The sequence below is a fragment of the Paroedura picta genome, chromosome 7 (assembly GCF_049243985.1).
Source record: "Paroedura picta isolate Pp20150507F chromosome 7, Ppicta_v3.0, whole genome shotgun sequence".
NCBI lineage: Eukaryota > Metazoa > Chordata > Lepidosauria > Squamata > Gekkonidae > Paroedura > Paroedura picta.
Genome location: NC_135375.1, coordinates 25,391,170 through 25,412,364, shown reverse-complemented (window position 1 = coordinate 25,412,364; position 21,195 = coordinate 25,391,170). Strand labels below are relative to the sequence as shown.

Genomic DNA, 21,195 nt, shown 5'->3' with positions numbered 1-21,195 from the left:
CACAAAAAATTGTGTATATATGTGTTTTTTAACAAATATCTCACATGAACAGTGTTGACAATTAAGGGTTTCCAGTGAAATTTTGCAGTAACCAGCATACATTCATAGAACTCATTTTCCCCTGGTGACTCCCAAATGAATTGTATCTGAGGATTAATGACGAAACTTATTGTTTTGGCTACCATTTGTGACTGAGATGGAATAAACAGATTAAAAAAAATAGGTTGTCAGTATCAGATCATTATCCACCATAAACATCTCACGGGTCAAAATATCTCCCCAAAATGTATTTACGTATTTTCAGAATCAGTAACTGGCATGTAAAATGCATGCATAAGTTTTCAAACAACTGTGATGGTATGACAAACCATTAGTCCTGTGCCTAGCAACTGAAACACATCTCATTGTGGTCTCAGATTGTGACAGACGGCACGTTTAATAGCTTACAAGTGCTGTGTAAACAGATAAAGCACTGTGAGAGGTTAATTCTTCACAGAGCCAGAGAGCCTTGACTGAAGGGCTGCTCCATGAGATCTGATTGGTTTGCATGCGCTAGCAGAGGAAGACTTCTGAACTGGATGCTGAGGAGAGATGCAGTCTGATTTTAGCCCTAGCTGAAAGCCATTCAACACAGATGAAGAACTGGGGGAAAATTGGCAAAGAAATTTGGGAAGAAGGTGAAAGAAAGGAGATATCTTCTAGTGAGAGGAGAATTTCCTTGCCCAGTTAAACAGAGAATTAGCTCTCAAGAGTGCATAGATCCCTGGTCTAAGGTGTTTAGAAACTGCCTTTAGAGTCCTGGGTTCATTCCACACATTATATAATGCACTTTCAATGGACTTTTGCTGCTGAATTGTCCTGTGCAGAATAGGAAAATCTGCTTCTAAAGTGCATTATCCAATGTGGGTGTTATAAGGTCTGGAGCCAAAGGGGCAAGACAAGTACTGGTGTTACAAGATAAGGGCTTTGGGTACTAGAAAGAATGCACCAGCCTTCTGGAAACTAAAAGAGTCAGAGAATACACTAAGAAAGTATACTGGACTGTTTGGAAAACCCTGGAGCAAAAGCCTCTCAGCATAAATATTTCACGTAACTGAATAGTTTAATGAATGCTCATTAGCCTGAAACATAACTCAGATCTGTTCACATACTGATGTTACCTCAGAATTATCCATATTGATGGATGATTTACTACAGAAATTGTACCCCCTGATTTCACTTGAGCTTTCACCTTAATGTTGAATAAAATATATTGTTAATTTTGAATGTCAAAACATCTCAGGTGTCATTTTCACTGGTTTAAATTAAAAGGTAATTCCAACATTCCCTCAGGTTCCTGGGCTGAGCCAGCAGTAAAAAAAATCAGACTGAGGCAGAGTGGGCCAGCCAAAGTTCTTCAGGAAAGATGAAAACAGACCACTTAGGCTGCTAAGTTAAAAAGAAATGGGGGGGGGGAATCTTGCCTCTGAGACAGAGAAAGGGAAGGGGGCCATCACACACACATATGTGGTTTCAAAACAAAATGATCACTTGAATAAGGATTCAGTCCCTAAATGCAGCTTCACCACTAAATAAGTTTGCAGTCTTCCAACTTTCACTGTGGTGTAGTTTCTGGTAATACAGTGGAGACACTGAGTTGGGTCCCATAGAAAATTTCCACTGGTGGAAGGGAGAGAGAAGCTTTGCCTGTTCGCCTCTCCCACTGCAGACCTCTGACTCCCCTGTCACACAGGAGCCGCACTTCAGACTGCATCGGGGAATGGTGAGAGGTCCCCAGTCTGCTGATGGCAATGCTTTCCAACAGTGATTTACTGTGGGAATAAAACTGTAACTAAAGTACCATCCAAGGCTAAAGCTCACACTCTGGCACTGGACTATCAGATCTCGGATAAGATGTAGAGCTTCCCAGCCCAGAAACAATCCAGAATCATTAATAACAGCTGGTTTGTACTAGCAATTTAAATGCCACATTTTTTACACTTGAGTTTTGCAGTTCAGCCGGCACAGTGGTCAGGCTGTTGGTTCCAGTATGATCTGTACTACTTTCCTGTATTTAACACTTCCTTTAACACCTTAAGGGTGTTTTGATACCTTAAAACACAACTGCAGTGTCTGACTGTGCCATGTGAACGGTCAACGTGCCACTGAGGCTTTCCACGTTTTTTGTCCCTTTTAAAAATATCCTGTCTTTCTTTTCTTTCCAGTTTTTTGGATCTTGCTTTGGCTGTTTTGTTGCTACAGTGACACTCGTGGATTAATGTTCTATTATCAGCTCTTTCAAGGGACTGGAAAGAGGGCATAAGAACTTTTTTGGGGCAGCAAGTCAACTCATTCATCACTTTATTATTTTATTTATGGTTTAGCGTTAGCATTATAATAAAATAATAGGGTTAACTAGTCAGATTTTTATATTCAACCTCACCTAATTATTTTCCCTATGTGGCTTTTATGTATGTATATGCCATGATCCCGTGTATTCTTCTTTAGTAGAAGGGAAGAGCTCCTCCTGTTTCCACCAGCAGTGCAACATGTTAGATCCAACTCTTGAGCAATGGCATTGACTTACTACAAAGTCAGAGAACAACTAATGATCAAGCATTCTTTATTTACTTCATTTACACTTTGTTTTTCTCCGTAGTGTAGACTTTACAGTGGCTTTGACTGCGCTCCTCTCCTCCTTTTATCCTCACAATAACCTTGTGATGCTGAGAGTGTGTAACTGGCCAAAAGTCACCCAGCAAGCTTCCTAGTGGGATCCAAGTGGGTCCCCTCAGGCCCTTTCTAACCCTCTACACCAGGGGTAGTCAACCTGTGGTCCTCCAGATGTCCATGGACTACAATTCCCATGAGGCCCTGCCAGCAAACACTAGCAGGGGCTCATGGGAATTGTAGAGGACCACAGGTTGGCTATCCCTGGAGGACCACAGGTTGACTATCCCTGCTCTACACAAGCATCAGAAATCAGGTTACATTGCGTTATTCTAGATTTTCAACTTCCTAGAGTTCTTCACAAAAACTGTTTCTTGTCCATCTGCCTTGACTCGTTTGAAAAAATGCAGCATGCTAATATTATTAACTTACTCTGTAAGTTCATCTTTAAACATTCGTTGCTCTGCTGATTAACAGCACACTTATAGATGTCTCCCATTCTATTTTTTGGATATCCACTCCAGGGTGAGCCAACAAGTAACCTGAAAAAACAAACAAATATTATTGTTTGATTCCTACCCGTCCTTTCCTCTAGAAAAACTCATGGAAACATATATGTTTCTTCCCGTTTGGCTACTAGCTATGATGACTGAGGGGAATCCCTATATTCAGAGGCAATAAACAGCAGTCCTGAGATATCTCCCTTTTGGATGGGTTTATATGCCCCTTGAATAACCAGGCTCACAGCTTGGAAGGGCTACTTGACCCAGCAGTCACCTTAGAAAACCATGTGGCTGCCGTGATTTGGAATGCTTCTGCCCAGCTTTGGCTGGTGTGTCAAATCCTGCCCTCGTTACACCTTGACTGGACCACTGCAGTGTTACTTCGGGCTATCCCTGAAGACTGTTTGGAGGTTGCAACCAGTGCTAAACACTGTGGCAAGACTGCTGGTCAGGGCCAGCTATTGGGAGTATGTGACAACTACCAATCCACTCCCAAGCTCAAATCAAGGTGTCACTTTCGACATTTAAAACCTTGAATGGCTTGCAGCTGGGGTTTCTAATGGACTGTCTTCTCCCTTACATTCATGCTCGTCACTCATATCTTTCTTCTTCTCTAACACAGGGAACCTGTCCCAGCTTGACTGAGCACTGAGGGCCAATTCACTATATTGTCAAAATGCAGGAGCCTCACTGATTTTGAGCTTGTTTATATTCTCAACTAGGGTTTCATGAATCCCTAGGGCAGAGGTAGTCAAACTGCGGTCCTCCAGAGGTCCATGGACTACAATTCCCATGAGGAATTGTAGTCCATGGACCTCTGGAGGACCGCAGTTTAACTACCCCTGTCTTAGGGTTTCTTGATGTTTCCCAAATTTGTGGGAGTTCTCAAGAGTTTCCCAAATTTGTGGGAGTTAATTATTTTAATATATTTTCAAATGTGTTAAACATTTATAGGGTGATATAACCATATATGGTAATTTCACCCACCCCATCCCTCACAGAATGGCCAATGATGAGCATGGAGGTATTGGGAAGGGGAGGGACAGCTATACTTCACAATCATATTCTGCACAATCACACCACTTCTGCTGTTTCTCAAAGCCAGAAGCCTGTTTTGGGGGTTTCTCAACAGTAAAAACATTGAGAAAGGCCGCTCTATACAATATAGCTCATCTGGCATAAAAGAAACAGAGCCAAGTTTTTTAAGCACTTACACTTGAAAAGCATCATTTCTGAATATAGACTTACTCTTATTCTTCAATTAGGTGAGACACATTAGGCTGGGTTTCAATGTTTATTGCTTACTACTAATACTAATGAGAAATGTACAGTACAATTCTATGTAGTTACTCCACTCTCAGTCAACTGACTTCATAGGTAGTATCACAACCCAGGGAACATCATAAAAAAAACAAGCTGGAACCCAGGAAGTTTCACAAAGAGGTTAGTTGGTGTAGTAGTTAAGAGCGGTGGCTTGTAATCTGTTGAGCTGGGTTTGATTCCACGCTCTCCCACAAGCAGCCAGATGGGTGACCTTGGGAACACACAGCCCTGATAGTGCTGTTCTCACACAGCAGTCCTGTTAGGGCTCTCTCAGACATCTCACAGAGTGTCTTGTTGTGGGGAAAGGCGGGCGATTGTAAGCCACTTTGAGACTCCTCCGGGTAATGAAAAGTTCTATCCCTTGTTTGTAAAGTTACACATTATTTTTGCACATCTAAAGAATCCCCCCAAATATGTAGACTCTTTTACCCTGTTTACAAGTGTCTCACCATTGCCTTCATGTTAGGTACTCAGGCATGAATTTTTCCATTCAAGATGGAAGGAGAGATCATAGTAGGCCAACGAAATCCCAGAAGGAACCTTCCATTTGAAATAAGCTCTTTTGTAGATAACTTTTAAAAACAAGTGCATTATCTTATTTGAACATCTAATTGCTTGGTTCCAGCTCCACTGTTCTATAAACTTTCCACCCTGTCTTGACAATACTGTAGTGACAAAACTGAAACACGTTTATGGAGAATTATTAGTCAGCTTTCTAAACATCCTGCCGATGAATGTTCTTGCCTAATAGGTCTGAATTTAAGGGGGATGTAAAACTGTGCAAATACAATGACAAACACAGAGCAGACAGTGGGTGGAAGCAGATCAAAGTGCAACATGAGTTATCTGTAAAAAAAAACATAATTATAATGTAGCTAAGAAATGGGTGCAGCACACAATCAACTTTAAACCAGCACTGCAGCCCACAGTGCTCAAAGCTTTTGAATTTTTTTCTTGTTTTTTGCATGGCTTGAATGGGCCTTGAGATATAATGCTTGAAATATGGTCCACATAAAGAAAAAAAAAAACCCTCTGCACTATGAATGAAGAATTAAAATAATGCTTACCATTTGCCTTCTTGATTTAAAAGCTGCTGAACTATATACCCAAACTGCTCGCTTGAATGTCCAGAGAATACTCTTGCTCCTTGGAGTCCAACATTATATGCTTTGCAGCAGTTTTGAAGAATGCCTATTACAAGGAAGAACAATGTTGCTGTAAAAATCAATTAAGTAACGAAATGTATTTTGTTGATGTACGCTCTTCTCTTCATACCAGTCCCCCCCAATTTGTCACTTTTCTGTATTCCATATTTCCACATTTGTAGTGCACATGGATAGAAATTGGCATTATGATATAAAACATCTTGAGAATCTCAGCTGTCATGTAAAACAACAAGTTTCTAGCTTTTAAAACTATACAAATAGACATATGGGTGAAACCGCAAAAGCCAATGTGTGTGCGCACACATGAACGAGTATTTGGAAGGTCACAGCAGGATTTCCTGCAGTCAAGGAGTATGACTTGTGCCCCATAGGCCCATTATGCACGGAATGGAAGGTCTGCATTCGGGGTGGAATGACGGCGGCTAAAATCACCAATTATGCACACTGCAGGCGGCAACCGGGTGCAGAGTCAACGTATGCCGCCAAAAAAGCCGCGTTAGCGAGATGCGGAGGAAAGTGGAGCTTCCCGGGACCAGGGCGCAAGCAGAAGTGGCTCCAGAATAGCTGCGTGCATAATCGGATATTCTGGGTTTTGCCGCCATTGCATTCCATCCCGTGCATAAGCGGTTTGCTTCGCTTCTTCCTCCTCCGCGTTCTCCATGCCACCATTTCATCAGCCGTGCATAATAGGCCATATAGCTCTTTTCCCTTCTCATGTCCAGCTGAAGAAGGATAAATGTTGCAAATAAGGAAGCATGAATATTTTATTCCCATAATTTTTACATGGAATCCATTTCCCTTAGTCGAGATTTTTTTGCATACTCATAGAATTTTTCCTGATTCCTCCATGACACACAAAGCCCTATATGTCATGTTCAGCTAGCATTTATGGGGAATATAATTACTTTTTCTGAAATTTACTTCTTTTTAGATGTAGCCATATATCTCTCGTATTTTCTTTCAAAAGAGGCAATTATCTTTCAGTTCTTTTTATAGTTTAGTGTTACATCTCTGTAATTTCAGTCCTTGCAGGGTTTTTCTGATGTTAAACACAAGAGAATGGGTGCTCTCCATCACTGTTTCGCTTGCTGACTGTGGAGAAAATTAGGCAGGAAACGTCATGGAAGAAGATGTACAGCCCAACACTGACATCACTTCCTGTGCATGGAGATGTAACATCGTCAGTGCATCACTGGGATGCTCAAATTTTGCTGAATTTCTAGGGAATTGCTGACATCCCCTGCTGATGTGCGAACATCACTTCCAGGAGCATGGGGGATGACATCAGGGCGTTGCTGCCATCTTTATGTTTCTGGTGAGCATCCTTGACATGGTAATTTCTCCATTTTCCCATAAACACTTTCCCCATTTTTTCCAATGGATCATTGAGGATCAGTGATAAAAAACTTGCTTTCAAAAATATTCCCTTTTGGAGTGAGTGAAGGTAAGGTTTTACTCACTCACAGATATAGGATGATTTTTTTTAAGTATTAGGCAGTCTACAGCATTTAAAAATAATATCTATGTATATAGTAAACCCTGACCTGGATAGTTCAGGCTAGCCACACCTCATTAGATCTCAGAAGCAAAGCAGGGTTGGCCCTAGACAGTATTTGGCAGAGCCACCAAGGAATACCAAGATGATAATGAGGAACAGGCAATAGCAATCCCCCTCTGAAACCTTCTTGCCCTGAAAACCTCAAGTAGTCCCCATAAATCAGTTGCTACTTGACAGCAAGATTGACAGAAGGCACATACAATTTTCTAATCCAAGATACATTTCTGCACCAAGAAGGTATACCATCTTTGTTAAAGTGGGTTTCCTGTGCTGACTCTGATGTAGCACTAAATATGTTGTACTCTTCATCTGTTCAACCTGTGCAGCACTCTTTTCAAAGCAGAGTGATATAGAAACCCACAAACTGATAATACATTCATTGTTTTGACTGTTATAATGTGGTTCATCTTGTTTTGACTATATGGGACAATTTCTGTCCAAGTAACACACATTGCTGGCTACAAAAAGTGTTTTCTAGTCTCCATTTTTATTGTTTTCCTAGCAAAGACTAAGATACTAAGGCAGTCTAGGCTGCAGCTTTAGATTTCGATATATTTGAAATTTTGCTTGCAGAATAAAGATGGCGAATTACAGCCTGGAAAACGAGGGGAGGAAAGCCCAAATGCAGAAAGTGAAGTGTCGACTCACGGCATTCTATCGAAACCCAAAGCAAGGCTAAAACAAGGTATGTCTCCTAATGCAGAAACAATTTCAGTAATCTTCTGAAAAATAACTTCATTTCTCGTCAGGAATTGCAGAGCTTCGAATGGGAGTAGAGTTGCCAAATATGGGTTGGGAAATACCTGGAGACGTTGGGAGTGCATGGGATTTGGGACAGGAAGGTACCTCATTGGAGTATAATGCTATGGAGTCCACCCTCTCCAGCAGAACTGATCTCTTTGGTCTGGAGATGAGCTATAATTCCAGGGGATCCCCAAGTTCCACCTGGGGACTAGCATCCCTAACTGGGAGCCTTGAAGTCCAGGGCACTGAATCTAACCTCACCACACCACAAGGACAGCTGCTCAGGAGAAGTGCTGTTTACTTTTCAGTGTGGAAACCTTAATTAAGATAATAGCATGTGCATATGTCATTTGTGGTTGCTATGCTGATTAATTCCAAGCTGTGTCTCATAGTCAATGTCAAGAATAAAAAAAGGCAGGGAGAACCATAAAGCTAACAGTTCTAAGGCATACAACACTCAGATCTGCTTTGGAAAAGGGGGACATTTTATTTAGGATGCAGACTGTTTATTGATAAAGAGGTTCTCAGACTGTACAGTGAATATGCCATTCCTGGGCAAGTCAAGGCCCCCAGTGGTTGTTGTGATTTGGACACAGGATGCAACTTTTTCATTACTGAATTTCTTTATAAAACCACAATGAAGCCAGTTCTATTTCTACATTCTGATCAGCACCTAGGTCAATGCAGAGACAAAAATAAATGTCAAAAAGTCACTGTCCCCTCTTGGCAACACAGCACCATTGTGCACATCAGTGTGTACCCTTAATTTAAAGGCAAGCCATTTAGAGTTACCTTAAGACTGGTAACGGTCTTTAAATGCACATAGGATGCACATTAAATGCACATTGGAAACACTGTGATTTGTAAATGGCATTGTGACAAAAGTTCTTCCTACAGTCCACAAGAAATGACCAGTGAACTTTTATTAGTCCACCAAGATCCTTGCAAGGAAATGGGTGAAAAAACAACCAGTTGGAAAACTTCATTGTTTACGTCTAGTAGTAGATGAAGTAATTATTCAATTAATTAGTTTCGGCAAAGCATAGTACATTATGAAAACAGAGTGCAGTCATAGTGGTAATGGTTAGATTCAGAACTACTGTACAATTAATCTATTTACACAGTAATTCTAGAGTAGTAATGTGAATGATAATTTTTTTGGTCTCTTCCTCTAGACATGATTATTTATAACTCCACAGATCTGCAGAATTTGCCAAATGCAATACAACTCTATTTTGTTAGTTCATTCAGTCTAGAATCCCCCCACCCTCATATTGTACAGCTGAACAACACTGCAACAGTCAGGAAAAGATATTCAGATATCCATACCAGGAAAAGACATAAACTGCCAAGTTTTCCTCAGACCTATTTTGAGCTCAAAAACGAATAAGGGCTTCTGTTTCTTACTTATATTAATAGAGGGTCAGTTGGCACAAATGACATAATAATGTTTCACGTATATAGAGATCCAGTAATGTGATATTTTGAACCCAATGATCTTCAATGCAACTTGTACATTCTCAAGTATCCTAAGATTAAAAAACACATAAAGCTCTTTTATGTAATTAACACAATGGCCGATTAACTTGAAGGAATGAACTCAACTTGATTGTTCTCAAAGGGAGGAGTTAAATGGGAACTAGGAAATGGAAAGATGAAGAATGCCAGATTTTATTTTAAAATTTAAGTCGGAGGACATGAGGATAAAACCAGTCGGTGCGAGCTTAAATGGACTCTGGGGAATGGTACAGGACAGGAAGGACTGGAGGATCATTGCCCATGGGGTCGCGATGAGTCGGACACGACTTTGCACCTAACAACAACAAAGCAGGGTAAATCTAACGCAGCAGTAAATTAATTAAAATGATAAATGCTATTTTACATGCTGCTTGAAGGACCAGATTCTGTTATTTTCATTATTCTACAACAAATAGTTTGTGATCAGTAAGATGGCAATTCTCATGCTCGCCCCATAGCTGGAACTCAATACAAAGAAAGAAAAAAAGAAAAGAAACCAACCCAACACACAGGCACACTCACATACACCAGCAAGGCAGCCAACCTCCAGGTGGGGACTAGAGCTCTCCCAGATGTGGCAGTGTAAAGTCCCATCAAGTTACAACTGACTTATGGTGACCCCAGCAAGGTTGTTTCAAGGCAAGGGCAGAGTAGACATGGTTTGCAATTGCCTTCCTCTGCAGAGTCTTCCTTACTGGTCTACTTTTCAAGTACCAGCCCTGTTTAGCTTCTGTGATCTGATGACCTTGTGTTGTATCATGCAGTTGTCCCTCCTTGTGATCTCCAGTTGCCTTGAAGGAAATGGAAGCCTCAAAGGGCACACTTCTTCACATCCATTGAAAGCTTTAAAGGTATATAATTGCTTAGGATAGTGCATGTACTCAAAGGCTCACGCCTTGAATAAATCTTTGCTGGCCTTAAAGGTGCTATTGGACTCCTATTTTGTTGTGCTGCTTCAGACCAACATGGCTACCCACTTGAATCTGCTTAGGATAGTGCTGCTGAAAGCTCAGGCATGCGTGGCACCAGTCCCATCACTGACAGCCTAGCAGTGTCATGCAGCCCCCAGCCTGATTCACACCTATACCCTCTGAAGTCTTTAATTTTGTCCACATCTTAAATGAAAGGCTGTGTTCTCAAGCTCTGAATCATTAAAGTGCTTCCAAATGGTCGCAATAAAATTTGTCTTCGCTGTCAGAACAGGCTCTAGGGGAGCTTTTTTTGCAAACTCAACATTTAGACTGAAGAAGCACATATTAAAATGAAATACATGTAAACAACTCAGCCTTTTGACATGTTTTTTAAATGTGTTTCCCATTCACAAACACTGAAAAGTATTACCATCATCAGCAAAACACTGAAACTCGGTGTTGAAGTGACTGGAGTTCCAATTCTGAACACCCTTAATGAAAGTAACAACCACACTAGGCATGTGTGCTAGCTTGATGTAATGGTTAGGAGCACCGACTTCTAATCTGGTGAGCTGGGTATGATTCCCCACTCCTCCTCCACATGCAGCCTGCTGGGTGACCTTAGACTCGCCACAGCACAGATAGAGATGTTCAAACCAAGCAGTAATATCAGGGCTCTCTCAGCCTCACTTCCCTCACAGAGTATCTGATGTGGGGAGAGGTAAGGGAAGGCGAATGTATGCTGCTTTGAGACTCTTTCTGGTAGAGAAAAGCTGCATATAAGAACCAACTCTTCTTCTCCTTCTTCTTCATGAAAGGGCACCAACTACATCTGTTTATTTGTGAGTGTGCTACAAAACAGAAGGCAAAAGAATAAGATTTACAACAGAATGTGCCTGTGTATGACAGGAACTGAACTCTCCAGCTTCTCTCCCATCTCCTGATACTTCCCAACCCCCATATTTTGGAACTGTGTTCTCCTTGGGTGACTGGCATAAAGAGGAGGTATGCAAAATCCTGCCAAGGGGTTTTCAGAGCTAGCTGCTGTAAACTGTCTCTCAATCTTGAATGTGAATTAACAAGTTATTGATTAAAACCTGGGTTTGCAGCTGAGATGCTCATTCATTTAGGTTGCATCCTTCCTGTCTCCTTCCCCTGATAGTACAGTCCTATGTATAGTCAAGCCACCCAAAGCTCAATGGTATGGACTCCCAGGTAAGCACACCTAGGGCTGTTATATGAAATGGACCTTTGAATTAACATGCATAGGATTGCACTGCAAACTTTCTACACACAGTTTTTTCCCTGGCAGCAAATTGCTTGCAGAGTGCCTTCTCTTGGCTCAATGCCCTGCTTGCTTATGTTTAGTATGCAGGGAGCTGCAGCCAGTAGGTGTCTTTAATGAGCTCCAGACAGAGCCAGTTTGAACCAGAGCATCTCGGTGATTTACTGTGTGAATCTATTTCTTTGGGACCCAGAAAGCTCTGGATGATCCCAGTGCTCTTTATGCAGCAGAATTTGCCTTTGTTATTTAGTAGGTAAGGGCAGCAGATTTTTCATTTTTTCAAAATTGAAATCAGGTGGTTCACCCGGGCCCCAGATTTTCTATTAAAATCCATTGGTCAGAGATCTGGATTGTATCTTGCAATTCTTTTTCCACAGCTGAAATTGAATTGTTAGAGTTTATGCTTGCAGATCCCATCAGCTTGGGCTCAGTGGTGAAAGCACTTATGATGATGTCATTCAGTCATGTCCGACCCTTGGTGATTCTATAGGAAAGTCTTCGCTATGCGCCCCTATCTCTGGCTGCTTCTTTTAGTTGGATCATGGTCATCTCTGTATCGGCTTTGATCGTGACGAGCCAGTGGATCCTTTGGTGACCACATTTCCTTTTGCCGCTGACCATGCTGAGCATTAATTTTCCTAAAAAGTTTGATCACATGATGTTTTCAAAGTAAGTGAGCTTTAGCCGTAATATCATGCCTTCTAATGACATAGTGTGTATCCAACCTTTGCTTGAAGACCGCCAGTGAGGGGGAGCTCACCACCTCCTTAGGCAGCCTATTCCACTGCTGAACTACTCTGACTGTGAATTCCCCCCCCTGATATCTAGCCTATATCGTTGTACTTGTAGTTTAAACCCATTACTGCATGTCCTTTCCTCTGCAGCCAATGGGAACAGCATCCTTCCCTCCTCTAAGTGACAACTTTTCAAATACTTAAAGAGGGCTATCATGTCCCCTCTCAATCTCCTTTACTCCAGGCTGAACATTCCCAAGTCCCTCAACCTATCTTCATAGGGCTTGGTCCCTTCCTGCAGCTGCCACTCACATTCAGGATCTGCATGCAGCAAGGCAACCAGCTCATGTGTTTCTTGTTGATAGAATTCTCTTGAGTCCTTGCCACACGTTTATTCCTCCATGCTATCTCTTTCCTTCCAGCACTGACGCTTCCTGATGCAAATGAAGCATAGTCTCCAAAAATATTTAAGTACATTTCTTCACAGGCACACTAACTCTTGGTGCATTGTTTTTCCTTTTACAAAATTGCTTTGCAAAAGAAATAATAAGCAAGCCTTACATTTTGACACAATTTTGCTCATTTCAAGAACGAATTTAAATATAGGGAAGAAGCCCTGGGCAGCCTTGCAAATAAGACCCCCAAAACATGCTGGTTCAAAGAAATGTTTACAAGTCCATTTAACACATGCAACTGGGATAGTCATCTGTGGCTTAAAAGGGGTAGAACACTTTTTCAAAAAATGCTTCCGGGATTGCCAGGAACTTATTGTTACCCACCAGAGAAAACCAACTGAGTGGCAATCAATAAATAAAAACAAATAAATTGGCAAGCCCATCCCTTTATCCAATTCCTCTGCTATACTCTAATGCTGCCTTCAATGCAGACAACAGCTGAGGGACACAAAACTATGTATAACCCTTTCTATGGGTTACATGTGGATCTATTTTTTTGTACTCACAGCTTTAAGTATGTGCTTCTCGCACGGGAAAGATCCCCATTTATGTAAGAAGATTTGTGTAAGAAGACTACGGAGGAGAAAGGGGAATATAGAAACATTAATGATGAAGGAAGCTCAATCAACCCATCAGTTTACCATCACCTCATATCCTGTTTGCGGTTTGATAGCAGACAGCTGATGGTTCAAGGAGCTTCTTGGAGGAGTCCAAAGGAATTTCACATGATTATATTGCTTTCCCCCATCATTACAGTACATTCCCACAGCGGTTTCCCTGCCACCCCCTGGCCACTTGTCTGGGAGGCCTTTAAACAGTTTGTGAAAATGTCCTAAGGACAATCAAACAAGGCTGGAATGGAGCTGCATGAACAACTCTGATAGGAACGCAGCTTGTGCCCCGTCTGCCTTTTAGCAGGGTAACCATGGCAATGGGAACAAGCCTGCACAAAGCCCAACAAAGGAGACCTTGAAACGAGTAAGTGAAAATGACAACTGGTGAACTGAGTCCGCTCAAGACTTTTACAAGGGCTTAGGCTGGCTTTCTGGGAGGGGGGATTACAAATTCTTTGTAATTATTATCCAAAAAATCAAGGGTTTACCTTCAGATTATTATTATTGTTGTTGTTGTTATTATTATTATTATTAGATTTATTTCCCACCACCCCAAGACCGGCTCGCGGCAGGTTACAAAGTATCCAATAACCCCCCCCCCAATAAAACAGGACAAGATCATAGAACAAAAACTGGCACCGACATGGCAGAATTCCTCAGTCATCCAACCCCCAACTAACCTCTAATGAGGGGGTGGAAAGAGCAGCCAAGATCGTAATGGCCTAACCGCTGCCTAATACTGTGGGAAGGGGGTAAAACCGATCTTCCTCACTACCCTGGCCTCAAGCACAGACCTGGCGGAAGAGCTGTTTTGCAGGCCCTGCGGAAATGCCATAAAAATCGTTGTTAATGAACCCATATCTAAGTTCAACCGCTACGAAAAGTGTAGTACAACAGGAGTAGTCTGAAGTTGTATGAGAACTCTCGAACATAGGGATGCTAGTCCCCAGGTGGGATCTGAGGATCCCCTGTAATTATAGCTCATCTCCAGGCTAAAGAAATCAGATCAGAAAATGGCTTCTTTGGAGAGTGGACTCCATAGCATTAGACTCCACAGAGTCCCTCCCTGCCCCCAATCCTGCCCACTCCCAGCCCCACCCCAAAGTCTCCAGGTATTTCCCGACCCAGAGCCAGCAACCCTACTTTAACATACTGTATCATTACAAGTTTAAAATATGTCTCATGACCATAAGTGGACTTGCTAAATCTACCAAGTCCACGTGGGTGAGCTCTGGTCATTGAACAGTGGAGGAACAAAGGAAGGACTGAAGCAGTATTGAGTGACTGTAGAATACTCAGTAACTTTCTTCCCTTCAACCTGCTGACTTCCGATTGCAGACTGCGTTCCTGATCCGACACTCAGGGAAATCAGAAATGGCCACCTGTGTGTTTTAGGAGATTCCAAATCAAGAGTCACAGCCATGCCAGCCCCCTACTCAGTTTGAGGATGACTAGTGGTTGCTGTTAAGGCTCATCAGACAGCAAGGTAACATCTGCTCTTTCCAGCTAGGAAATTTCACCTGACTGTTAGGTCCCTGCACATTTTTGTCCATGTGTTCCCCTCATGCAGAATAAATATCATATTTATGGCAATTAAAAAAAACAACAACCCAAAGTATGGGTATGACATGGTATAGTGGTTAGATACAGGAGATCTAGGTCTAAATTCCCAGCCTGCCACAGGAGCTTGATGGGGTGACCTTGGGCCACTCACTCTCAGCCTACTAACCTTGCAGAATTGTTGCTATTTTGAAGATAAAACAGAAGAGGGGAGGAACGCTGAGAATATCTCTTTAAATCAGTGGTTCTCAACCTTCCTAATGCTGCAACCCCCACTGCGGTGGCAGTGCACTGGCCGCAGCCTCGGCAACCCTTGGGGAAAGGGTCATTTGACCCCCAAGGGGGTTGCGACCCCCCAGGTTGAGAACTGCTGCTCTAAATAAGCAATATATCCTTCTCCTGCTTTGTTGTTTGTTTCACAGTGAGCACAATGGCCAACAGTACAGTCTAAGTGCTGAAACAGTGTGGACAAGAACACATCAGGTGGTATTGTTATCTAGGTAACTTACCTCTCCCAGCATTTATGGTTATTCCTAACATTTTGAACAAACAGAAACTGGGAAAGGAAAGGGAATGCTCTATTGAAAGTGTGCACTGTTAAGAGTTGCTAAAGCATGCATTTAGTTACTTCATTAATACCCCACCTCCACGGAAGCCCAAAGCAATTTACATGGTTACCATTCCGTTTTGTTCTCACAACAACCCTGTGAGGTAGGTTAGGCTGTGAGTTTGTGACCGGCTTTCGTTTCCATGGCATGGTGAGGATTAGAATTTGGGTCTCTCAGGTCCTAGTCTGACAATAACCACTACACCATAACGGCTCTTGCTAGATATATAGCTCACTACTACCAGAAGGTGGTATTCTGAGCCAGGTGGGGCACTGATGCACGCTACGTTGATTCTTGACCCTGTTGAAATAATAGGCTCCTTTTAATCTGACTGCTCAGATACAGAATCTTTGATTGATTCACGCTGGACATGTTGGTGTTGCTTGCCTCTGAAAGTTTTGCTTGACTTTACTGAGTAAGTGCAGAAAACAGGAGAAACGTTTATTCTGGCAGTCACTGCAAACTAATTGCTTCAATGCTGATGAGAACGCTCAAAGGGAAAACACTGCATTTTGTACTATGAATAATTAAGTGGCGCAAACCTGTGTGCAAGCATTCACTTTTCCTTTAGCTCTCCCAGCAAAACAATCCTCCCCAAACAACAACTTTCTGCTGACTTTGTTTTGTCACGATTAGAGCACAATCGCTAGACCAAGCTTCTTTTCATTCCCCCCCTCCCAGTGTTTTGAACTAGTGAATAGAGGGCAGATTAGAGCAAAGCACAGAAAGACTGTTTCATGGTCTGTTGCTTCATCCTTTTTTTAAAGTATTGCAGGGCTCTTCACATGCCGTAGTTCTTCCCAATAGGTATGCGATTCCATTCCCTCTAGCACTCCATTCCGTAAAGTTTCCCACAGTTGCTAAAAGGAACAAGTTGGAACTTATCACAGGTAACTGGATTTTCTCTAATCCCACAGTAAATGCAGATGATATAATACAGTGATTTTTTACAGTCTGGAGGTATTCGGGGAGGAGAATGTTATGACCAATGTATGTCGCAGCCCACTGTTCCCAAAAGAATGGTGTAAAGTCCCTTCACGTCTTCAAAAATACAAGACAGCTCAAATTTCCACAAAGACAACTCACATTTCGATCCCCAAGCCCAAGGGGGATTGTGAAGTGTAAAATACATGCAAGATTAGTGGTTTTAAAGTTATTCGTGTAGCACAGTGAAGTTGGAAAACAAGTTCTTTTCTAAATATAGAACCGTGTTACCACGGTGCACTACAATTCCCATCATGCAAATGCAAGGGAAGAAGCTGAGAAAGGTTGCTTAGGTGTGTAAATTCATACCTAAAGGGAAATCAGATACAGGAAGCACACATATGCATATCCACTCAGAAGTAAAGCCTCATTTAGTCACTGGGTCTTATTCCCAGGAATGTATTCTTAGGACAGCAGCAAACTAACCACCCACAGGGCTCCACCCACAGGACTTCACACGTTTCTTCCATACCATAACCTGCCTCTGAAGGAACAATTAAACACAATCAGTGCAAACCTAAACAGAATTACACCCTTAAAAGCCTATCAACTTCAACTGATTCAGAATAGGTTAACTTGGTTAGGATAACCCCATAGATCAGCAGCGGTGTTAATCAGAATTGAGGCAAACCATACTTCCTGGTTTAATGCTGTTTACAAAACAAGGGTTAAATAGAAATCTTCATGTAAATTTTAATTTATCTTGATGCTGATGTAACACTGAAGTGCCCTTTTAGAACAGTGATGGGAATTTGAACCCTAGGGGGGAAAGGTGTGTACATAGGGAGAATGTGATCCTGTTGCCCAAGCAAAAACATTACACCTGTATAAACCGTATACTTTTTTGTAGCAATAATAATCCTTTTATTTAACAATCAAGAGATGGCCATCGTGCAGATAACAAAGATATTCAAAACACGCCCAGCCTTACTTAACATTTAAAGAGTTTAATCCTAAGAAAATACAGACGTTTGCAGAAATATTTAACAACAAAAATAAAAGGAGAGGGGAATCGCCAAAAGAGCAATATCTGTGTATACACAGAGATCATTAAAAAAAAGCCCTATAGACCTCCTTGCCACCTAAGATCTTGCAGTAGGATTGTGAGACCTTAGTCTTCCTTTCATGTTGCCATGGGATCCCATTCACAATGCCAAGTCCTTCATTTCCTGTTGTATTTTGGGAGATCTATGGAAAGGTCTACCTACCTTGCACCTGATGACTGAGAAAGACCACTAAACCTCAAACCACAATACAAGACATCCAACTTGGATAGCTTAGGGCAGCCTTTCTTATCTTTTTTTTTTTTTTTTACCATTGAGAAACTCCTGAAACATTCTTCAGGTTTCAAGTAACCCCAGAAGTGCCAAGTATTACAGAACATGGTTGGGAAGCATAGCTGTGTATATGCCTACCTGAAGCCCCTCCCCTTCCAGGTCCTCATTTGGAGGGCAGGCAGGTCGACATGACCACACATGGTCATATCACCCAATGAATGTTTAATACATTTAATATTTATTAAAATTAATTAACTCCCACCCATTCAGGAAACTCTCCCATGGTCATCAAGAAACTCTAGTGTTTCTCAAAGTTATTGTTGAGAAAGCCTGGATTGGGGGTTAGCTCAGAATGCTACTACATGGGAGGGATCTGGAGAAAGGAAGGAATCTCTCCCATATAGTGGCACTGGAGTTTCTTGATGACCTTCAGTTTCTGGAGCTGGGAGAGCAAGAAGGTTAACAGGAAGAAGAGAAAGAACATGGCCCCAGAATTGGGGAGAGGATGGCGAGTAGAACCAAAGTAGAAAGCAAATCCAACATGAGGGAGGACTGAGGCCACATCCGGAAAGGAAAACAAGGGGTTGAGGGGAAATGGGATTTCTCTATCCATTAATGTTTGTGGGTCCCAATCCTGTAGAAGTGCTAAAGGTATTAATGGGCACAAGACATGTCTCTGCCAAAAATAAATGTACACTTTAAAATTTGACACAGGGGAGACAAGAGTGGGAGAAGATGGAAGGAGGCTAAATAATGTTAATGTAGCTGTTGCAATGTTAATGTAGTGATTAAACCCATGATATCCCAGAATTTCACTCCATCCTATTAGTCATTCAAAGTCTTGAAGAAGAATACTTCTTTCACAGTTTCCGTTCCTAGGTATTTAGAGCAGGGGTTGTCAAATGCTGGCAGGAGCTCATGGGAATTGTAGTCCATGAACATCTGGAGGACCACAGGTTGACTACCCCTGATTTAGAGTACTTTGGCTCAGCTTACAGCTTGGTATAGTGGTTAGGAGTGTGGTCTTCTAAATCTGACGATCTTGGTTTGATTCTGCACTCTCCCACATGTGACCAGCTGGATGACCAGCTGGGCTCGCCACAGCATTGATAAAGCTGTTCTGACCAAGCAGTAATATCAGGGCTCTCTCAGCCTCACCCACCTCACAGGGTGCCTTTTGGGGAGAGGAAAGGGAAGGCGATTGTAAGCCGCTTTGAGACTCCTCCTGATAGAGAAAAGCGGCATATAAGAACCAACTCTTCTTCTTCGACAATGTTAGTCTTTTGCAGCAAAAATAACGCAGGAACCCAAAGGCGCTTTAGAGACTAACATTTATCCCAGCATTACATTTGGTAAGTCAGAGCTCATTTTGTCCGATGCATGGAAGTGTCTGTCTGTCATTTGTATTGACACTCCGCTGTCCTTGAAAGTTTACTGTACCAGTTTAGGCACCCTATATCTTGGGGGGGGGGGCACCCACTTTCCGTTTGCATCCTCCACCGAGACCAGTCAGTTTATGGATCTTCTGCACTGAACTCTGACCCCCAAAAGCTTCCCTTGGGACACACACCTGTGGTGAAAGTCGTTAAGGTGCCACCTTAAAACTTTATTTTATGTATACTTTGTTTTAAAGCTGGCGGAAGAATGGCAGCGACAATCTGTGTGAGGCGCATGCCCCACACGAGAGAACCTAGATAAAATGCCAAGGGTGATGCAAGAAAAGGGGAAACCGAAGAGAGGGCTACTGGTGTGAGAACCTCACGCTTTGCCGCCTCCTTGAGAGTCCATTGTCCGCAAGATTTAAAAAACCGCACCTGCGCAGCTCGGAGAGACGGCGCCTTCCAAGTCCCAACGCATCCAAATCCCAGCGGGGAAACGGGTGCTGTTCCTTTCCACCTACGTGCGCATAAACTGGAGCGGATCGTGGTGGTCCCTTCTTCGCCCCCTCCCCACTTTTCAGTCTCCTCCGCACCTCTTCCGTTCCATTCATCCCGCTACACAAGTCGAGAACTGTAGGGAAAAGTTCCCCGCGCAAGAGCCCAAAGCCCAGGCGGCCACCTGTGCGGAAGGGCACGCTGCTTACCTTGCGCGAGAAGCATTAGCAGCAGCGGGCTGGCGCCTCTGCCGAAGCCCATGGCTCCCTCAGGGGGGCGGAAGGATCTCCGAAACGGCCCAGGCGGCACAAGGCGCTTCTGCTGTGCTGCTTGAGCGGCGCGGCGGCTGAATGGGGCTCGGAACGCGCCCGGCACGCAGCTCCACCCACTCCCGGTCCCCGCAGCCGGGGAGAGCAGAGCCCGAGGAGGGAAGCAGAGGGAAACCCTCCCTGGAGCGCCTCTCCGCCCCTCGGCAGACACCTCCTCCTTTCCCGCCACAAGCGCGCAGGTTGTGCAAAGTCACCTGCCTCGCAACTGAGGTTCTGCCGGGCTCCGGGTTGAGCGGGGCAAGCGGACTGAGGGGCTTGGCCAGGCGCCCTTAGCGTTTCGGCTCCTGGCCTTTCTTGGCCGCGCGGCCAGGTGTGGGCGGGTCCCTTCTGACTTGGCTGGTTCGGGGTTAACGAAGGAGAGGCAAGCGGGGCAGAACCCCGGCGAGGCTGGTGGTGGTCGCTCCCGGGGCAAGCGTGTAACATTGCGCCTCCTAGACTTGCATCTTGGTAGAAAGGTAAACCCATAAGGAGCAAGAGGTAGAAGAACCCAACCTTGATTTTAGATATGATATACTTTTTCTGCGCCCCTCAGGCTTGTGCGCTAGACTAGGGCAGTGCCTCACTTACCTTGTTCTTGGGACAGTTCTGTTCAAAAGTAAGGTGACCAGATTGTCCCACTTTCGGAGGGACATCTGGGGGCACCTGGTAAATGGTACTTATGTTGAAATTAGAAAAAAATATATATTACAATACTATTTTTGCATTCTATGCATTCTATAAAACTTTTTGTTGCTTCATATAGACCAAATTTTAAATCAAGACCCCCCCCCCCCCCCCGCAGGTCAATGGTGTCCTGCTTTACCAGTGTTGAAATCTGGTCACCTTATTCAAAAGGAACAAGTGGGGGTCCTCCCCAGCTAAGCCACCCAAGTGATTGCTATGGGCTCCACAGCCAGAAAGGTGCCAGTGTGGTTGAAAGGAGGCACATTCTAATCTGGAGAGCCAGGTTTGATTCCCCACTCCTCATGCAGCCAGCTGGGTGACCTTTGGCCAGTTACAGTACTCAGAGCTCTCTCAGCCTCTCCTTACAGGGTGTCTGTTGTGGTGAGAGGAAGGGAAAAGTGTAAGCCACTCTGGGAATCCTTCAGGTAGTGAAAAGTGGG

The 21,195-nt window shown here is 43.2% G+C and overlaps 1 protein-coding gene across 4 annotated transcripts in view; it reads right to left on the bottom strand.

Annotated features, from left to right (window-relative positions):
* The window catches only part of ITGA2 (integrin subunit alpha 2), a 66,707-nt gene extending 46,405 nt beyond the window's left edge, over window positions 1-20,302 (bottom strand). For all 4 annotated transcript variants that reach the window (XR_013233028.1, XR_013233029.1, XM_077347093.1 and 1 more), the window contains exons 1-3: window positions 19,973-20,302; window positions 5,543-5,666; window positions 3,082-3,191 (exon numbers count right to left, since the gene is read on the bottom strand). Coding sequence is in view for 2 of the 4 variants with exons in the window: in XM_077347093.1 (XP_077203208.1) it covers window positions 3,082-3,191; window positions 5,543-5,666; window positions 19,973-20,024 (286 nt within the window). In the remaining 2 variants the exon portion in view is untranslated. The remainder of the gene's footprint in view (window positions 1-3,081; window positions 3,192-5,542; window positions 5,667-19,972) is intronic.
* Window positions 20,303-21,195: the final 893 nt, after the last annotated feature.